Genomic DNA, 7,300 nt, shown 5'->3' with positions numbered 1-7,300 from the left:
AGAACTGTCCTCGAAAATTGGCTGCTGTAAACTTCTAACAATTATTTCCAGAATTGGTGCAATCAGAAGTGCTATTCAAAACACTGTTGAATTCCCTCTATTAAGGAGTGGCAAAACTATCAGTCTATCACCATTCCTATCAATACTTAATACAATTATCAGGAATTAATAAAACTGAAAACTACAAGTCAGTGAGCCCACATGGGATGTCAGAGTTAGCCTAACAACATGTTCCTACCCACCCAGAAATGATTTAATGATATTACAAACCTGTACTGTTATCAAGAATATTAAGAAAAGTGGCTCAAGGTTTCCAGCACAGTGGTAAACATTTCACCCTTCCTTTGGTACAATTCAGACTTCTATTCTTTGTGAAGTAACAATGAATTAATAAAGTTCCTTTCTACTAAGAAATTAAGGGTGTGCATTCAGGAAAAGTGCCACAGTGATAACGTCAAAGAAAACCAGCTGTGTGCTGATAAGCTCAGTGTGAAATGGCACTATGAGATCTTAGGCCAGTGTAAAGATCCCTGACTGTTGGATCCATTCTAGTAAGGACCAGTGATGGTCCTGCCCTGGGGACAGAGAAATCTTTTGAGAATCCAAACTGGCAGCTCAGCATCCCACTGTCACATAAGCCAGGAAAGAGGACAAGATGTCGTGACGTGGTTCACGGCAAAATGTGGCAAATTGAGGAATGCTGCCTAAATCACACTTTGACAGAACTTTTATAGCTACTGTCATGGAAAGATATTATCTCTCATGTTGGGCTGGTTTGGGCTGAAGTAGAGTTAACTTTCTTCACAGTGAGTAGTATGGGGCTATGTTTAGGATTTGTGCAGAACACAGGGTTGATAATGTAGATATGTTTTTGTTGTTGAGCAGAGCTCACACGGAGTCAAGGTCTTTACTGCTTGTGAAGAAAGTCAACTCTACTTCAGACACAGTTCACAGAAGAATCCATAATCTATATCAACATAAGTCCAGTATTTTATACACGTAACCAGCAAGAGACATCTCCCTGTTTCTTCCTGCAGGGAACATCCTTATTCAGGATGTACATTGCTCACAAAGTTAGGATTTTCTTGCTCAAAGGCCAATGAGAATTCAGAGCTGTCAGAGAGATTATTAATGCGGTTCTTCTGACAAGTAACATCAGAAATGGTGCTGAGGATAAAAATGTATCTACTTTATACAGGCAAACCCCATACAATTACCATACTTGAGCATTCATTTTCATTTGCCTCAATTAGATCAAGATATACCAGTAATGACGTAGCACAATACAAGTAACACAAATTGCAAACACAGCTGGCATAACCACAAAGACCAGGTTGAACTGGGACGTTATCCTACTACAAATGCACATCACTGCACTAGTCAAAAAGGCATTTGATGGTGAAATAAAGTTTGATAAATTTTCCTGTAGCCATCAGTTTGATCAGTACAAAGATGCCTGAGTCTAACCCACAAAACCTCACATCTCTGTTGAGAACATCGCTTGCGACTGGAAAATATAGCAGATGGTCACTGCTGTCATGGAAAATAAGATATGGATTATGCCTACCTCCTTCCACCTGTCACTAATCAGTGTAATTTCCCTAAAACTGTGTATGAGATGCTGTTCTTAATAAATCATGGGGCTGTGAAATTCTAAGTCAACACCATGGGGTGACTGACACTACTCTAAAAAGCACACATAGCAAGTGAAGAAATCATCCTGCTCCTGGGCCTTAGCAGCAGCCCAAATCAGTGCTCAACATCAAGAGACATGAAAGCTGTGTTAGGACACAGTTATGTTTATTCCTATGGCTGACAGGAATGAATATATTTTGCTTGAAAAACATGTGCAAGAACATGTTTATTGAATTTTGAAAATCTAAGATCTATAGGGTCTAGCCACAGTTCAAACATCTTGTGAATGTTTGGGAGGTCCAGCCTTCAACTTTAGAAAAAGCAAGAAGCAGATATCTCACCAAAGTGACAGTTAAGAAAGACACTACTAATACAACAGAGGAACAACAATGACAAAGCTAAGAAAGAACAATGTCATGGGTGGTAAAAAGATTTGATACATCTTATACATCATCGAAAAGCATAAGGGTACATGAGGTATTCTCCTTATAAACATGAATGCACTATCCAAACATTTTGGCTAGAAGGTCAAGTTCTATATCTCCGTTGCTTTGGCTGACTACTGAAGAGCACTGTGGGCAATGAAGTTGGTGAATCACAGAAATTAAAAGTGTTAGTGAAGGAGAGTACATTTGCACTTGCGAGTAGTTTTATCTACTAAAAACTTGCATCAAATTTTCTTCAGTGGAATACAATAAAGATTAAAAACTATTGGCATCGATTATTATACTTAAAATTACCGCAACAATTGAAACACCTACTGCACCAGTGCTTCTGTGACTGGTGACAAAGAAGGAAGCAACAGACAAAAATGGAACAAACCAGCCAATTGATTAGACAAATATTTTACAGAGCTCTCTTGAATGAAGTCCAAACTACTTGTTCAAAACAAATTATACAGTAGAAAATATAGTCTATGTGAGAAATAGCTGCATCTTTGCTCATAAAATGTGCCTATAGACAGAAGGAAGAACTTGAAAACACATATATCCATGGAAGGGAAAATTGTCAAAGCCAGTGTTCTGCTGAGACATGTTAGGAGGACACACAGTCAAAACCCAATGCACTGATCAATGAAGACTCATGAACACCATGTCCCCGAAAAATAATGCAGTGCAGTGTCCTTTCACTAGTGGAAAAGGTCCACCATCAAACCACCAACAATGCTGTACAACATCTTCTACAAAGCTAAGGGTGAAGGAACAGCTTTCTAAATCCAGGAACGGAGACTACACATTCTCAAATGAGGTTAGATTTCTGTTCATCTTTCAAGGGCTGCTTTAAATTTTGTATGCAGTTTGAAATAAGATCATTTTAACATAAGGCTTTGTAAAAACGTATTTTTAGAAACATAACCATTTAGGGCAAAATGGTAAAAATTACAATATTTTTCTGGTGCCTTAACTTGGAAGTGTGTTTCTCACTTTATATGTGACAACAGTTATATAGAACTGTGATCACAGTGAATGTCATGATGCCGAGTGAAAACTAGGCAGCTGTAACAAGATACTGACATTTCTTTTTACCATTTTATTAAAATGACCTTTTAATAGCTTTAATGTTAATATTTTCCTGTCTCCATAGTTCCCAACACTTTCCTGTTTTCCATACAGCTATGACATGTAAGGCAGAGCCTATTTCAGTATAAACTCACAGGTGCTGCCAGGAAGGTTACTTTAGGCACCTAGCAGAACAGTTTTCCTCATGCCATTTTCACAACCACCAGCACTGGGCTGGTTATACAACCCCCACCCCTCTTCTTACCGTTCTCCAAAACAACATTCACAGCCATTGTTGTTATATCTTGAACACAGGCAGCTTGAAACCCTTCCCCAGGAGGAGTGTTGTAGGTGCTCAGTCCAGTGGCTTTATTGATGTATATTGTCCTACCCGATGAAGCATCAAAATCTTGCAGCCATACAGAACAATGCAAATCCCTCCTGGGATCACCTGTGCTTGTGTTGTCTGCAGAGAATTCCAAGTCACTTTGTAAGGCCACATGGGAAACCTCAGTGTCTTTCAAATTTTGTTCTGGGGATTCATCTACCATACTTTTATCTTCACAGATTATGTCACTCCCATCATTTTTAACAGGCAATGACAAAACACTGCTTGAAGAGACTGTGTACTCCCCTTCTATGCTGCTGAGTGGTGAGCTGACAGAACCCTTCATGGACTCTGCTATCACATCATCTGATTGTGAGCATGCATCCTCCTTAGAAATGCTGTAATTACATTCCCTTGCTTTTTCAACTGAGGATTTATGTGTCTGACAAGCATTATACAAAAAATCATTTGAGGATTCAAGATCAAAAGAGTAGTCATCTTTTCTGTTTGAATTTGTTTTGAATTGTTCACCAAGTTGTTCTACTTCTTTGTGTTCAGTTTTCATTCCGGACAGTTTGGATGACAAAGATCCTGGAGATCTTTCACAATTTGTATTTTTTTTACTAAGCAGAGAGTAATCAGGCAATGTCAAAGGACTCTGACAAAGGGCTCGTTTGTCCAGTGATGATTCTCCACTGCAAAATAAAGTCTTTTCCAAAGAACCAAAAACTTGTCTAGTATTATTAGAATCTGTATCCTCCACAGGTGGAGCTTCACAAGTGCTTAAGTTACCACAGTTGTCATTCTCAATTCTTGAAAAGTCACAATTAGTTTGTGAATTAAGAACTGGGACACCAAGTTCACTTCGCTCTGACAAGGGTGTTGGTAGCATGGAATTCATGCTCCCATAATACCTCCTGAACTTTTCTAACGAACCCAGCTGTGTGCACAAGCTCAGTGTCTTAAAGGGCTGAGGTCTTGGCACAGTTATTTGTCTTGCAGTTCTTTTAATAACTTTATTGTGAGGAATACCTGATGAAGTTGCCAGTGGCAATTCTGTATCATTTGAAGTCCCATGATATCTTTTACTGGTGGCAGTAGGCACAGCTGTCTCCTCCCTCACCTGATGGGACAAAGTTTTGTTCTCATTACCATCAGTCATGTGTACTTCTCTGGTATAAGGAGCTGTATATTCTTTATTTGTGTTACTGGAAACAGCCTTAGCACTCAAAGATTTAATTGCAAAATTCACTTTGTGGCCAAAAGTATCCTTGGGACTGGTAGGGCCAGGCCTGCACTGTGTGTTTAATGCAGGATTCATTTCTGTTTGCTCACACTCTTGTGGGGGCTCATGTTGCATAACACATCTTATGAGGCCTGTAGAGCTCAACTTTAACGGCATCGAACTAACAGCCTCTCCTCCAGTACCATCTCTCACTTCAGCTATTTCCCTCTCTCCTCCTCTTGCATTACACAGTCTTATCAATGAGTCAGTTGCAGGTCCCACTGCTGTTTCAGTAGGGTCTTCTCTCTCAGGCAGTGACTGAACAACATCCTTGTTTAAGGTACTGACCTTACTGCTTTTATGTGTTACTTCGCCTTGCTGGCTGCACACATCTCTTTTGTAGCTCTCTGCACAATCCTGCAGGTCACAACTGTCTATTTCTCTTATTTCTGACCTGGCCCCTCCACCGAAAGAGAAGCAGAGACTTTCTGAAGGTTTCAGATGAGTATCAGATGCTTTTGGGGAACTGTTAGGGTGTTTTGGCTTCTGCTCTGAGGTATTTGATTTAATTAAATCAGCTGTGTCATCTTTGCCAGGCACTGGCATCTCTGCTTTATTGTTTCTACATGGATCAGACGACTCAGCAGACTTCTGATTTGGGATGATTTCGGTTTCTTGTACATTTTTACTTGACTCTGTAAGACTTGGAATTTTTTTTCCAGTAACGGGTTTCCTTTTGACATCTTTCGATTGCAAGGTACACATTTCATAGGAATCCACAATTTCATCACATGCTTTCTTAAAACTGTCCTGTGTGCTCTTCTCAGCAGGGATCGAGGGCTTCGGAGCTGGGGCGTTATGCAAACAGAAGTCACTATCTTCATTAAATTCCCTGACATCCTCACTGCACGGCTCAATAAATAAATGCTCTCGTTTCAAAAATATTTTCACTCCTTCCTCTACGCAAGTTAGAAGAAGATCCCAGTTCTGGAACTCAATCAGAGTCTTTGCAGGTTCCAGGCACACATCATAGTCACTGTAGGGACAGGTCACATTGAGGACAAAGATCCCATAGAACTCTGGGCCACAGCGATGGTGACCAGGGCTTGAACTGGCCTGTCGGCTCGCAGGGATGCTTTTTGCCCTGCAAATTACACTTTCTTTTCTTAATAAAAAATCAATTAGTTTATGTAGCCTTGTCTTTAAAACAAGCCTCCTATTCACATACAAAAACTGCATGTTCTTATTGTAATGTCCCTCAATGCTGATATAGCCACTGATCTCAAATCCCCCAGACTTGTGATTTATCTCTCGCAACTTCTGGGACCTTCCCAGCCCATAAATTTGACAAAATCGAGAGTACACATCTCTTGTCTTACGGAGCTGAAGCACCATAGAACAAGAAACATCGTTCCTTAAGGAAAGGGAGACAGAAGGATGCATTAGTGAAACAGCCTCTACCCTCTGTCTCACTCTCTCAAACTCCAGCACAGGATCCATACACTTTCTCCTCACTGGTAACTGGTGGAACAGATTGCACACGGTGACTGTAGTTCCACCACTTGGTCTGCTCAATTCAGCTTCATATACTTCCAGTGCTTGCCCATTGTGAAACAGTTTCACAAATGTTTTTGATGTCCTGCTGGTCTTAGATGAAATTTCCACCACACTGGCCATGTTGGCTATACTTGCCACAGCCTCCCCTCTGAAGCCGTAGAATGTCAGGTTCTCCAGGTCTCCCACTGAGCTGCACTTGCTGGTGAAGTACCGTTTTCCAACAGCCTGTAAGTCCTCTTTCCCCATCCCAGAGCCGTTGTCCACTACCTGGATCTTAAAAGCTTCCAAATCCACTCTGATGGCTATACATGTTGCTTTGGCATCGATGCTGTTGAGGACAAGCTCCTCAACACACTGGTCCAGTGAGTTGATGGTCACTCCAGAACGCAGCCTGGCTTGCACATCTTCCACCAACCGTCTGATCATGTCAAAATCAGACAGGTGAGAACCTCAAGAGACCGTGGGGAGCTCACTGCTCCATCTTCCTTAAAACAACGCCCTGAGTGGAGAGAAAATATAAAAGGAATACAGATTAAAGGCCTGAATGACCTTTCATTTATTGCATTTATCCTCATGAATACACTTTTTAGTTTTCCTGGCACTCAGAGGCTTTCTCTGTGATTACTTTCCTGCTCAGGCTCTGACGACACATTGTTGGTGCCTTCAGGGTAGGCAGCCAGAGGCTGAGTCCAAACTCCTTACACTTGATTCTCAAACCTAACATTCTGAAAACAAACTCCTCCCGTATCAGGCAAGACTCAAAGGACCTACAAACAAAAGGCTTCCACTGTCATTTTTATCAGGATTATAGAGCAAGCACCACCAAGCACTGCTTTTTAGCAGTGCTTTTACCTCAGCGTCCCCACACAAATTCACAACGCATCGAACAGCATCACCTGCTGCCACTTGCGCAGGGAAAGAATAAAGCAGGCTTGGGAACGGGTGTCAGGCAGGAAGGCAATTCATGTGAAAGAGTACCCACTATTTTCCACTCCTCAACTGTCTCTAAGCGATCCCCGAGGCCGCTGCTCGCGCCTGCGACAGGTCCCCAGAGGC

General features: G+C 41.3%; 1 protein-coding gene across 1 annotated transcript in view; it reads right to left on the bottom strand.

The window, feature by feature from the left end:
• MLH3 (mutL homolog 3) overlaps window positions 1-6,670 on the bottom strand; it is a 19,938-nt gene extending 13,268 nt beyond the window's left edge. The window contains exon 1 of the mRNA XM_009073939.1: window positions 3,400-6,670. Coding sequence (XP_009072187.1) covers window positions 3,400-6,670 — 3,271 coding nt within the window. The remainder of the gene's footprint in view (window positions 1-3,399) is intronic.
• Between the last annotated feature and the right edge of the window lie 630 nt (window positions 6,671-7,300).

This window comes from Acanthisitta chloris, unplaced genomic scaffold (genome assembly GCF_000695815.1).
Source record: "Acanthisitta chloris isolate BGI_N310 unplaced genomic scaffold, ASM69581v1 scaffold30410, whole genome shotgun sequence".
Taxonomy (NCBI): Eukaryota; Metazoa; Chordata; class Aves; order Passeriformes; family Acanthisittidae; genus Acanthisitta; species Acanthisitta chloris.
This window is presented reverse-complemented; position numbering and strand designations above follow the sequence as displayed.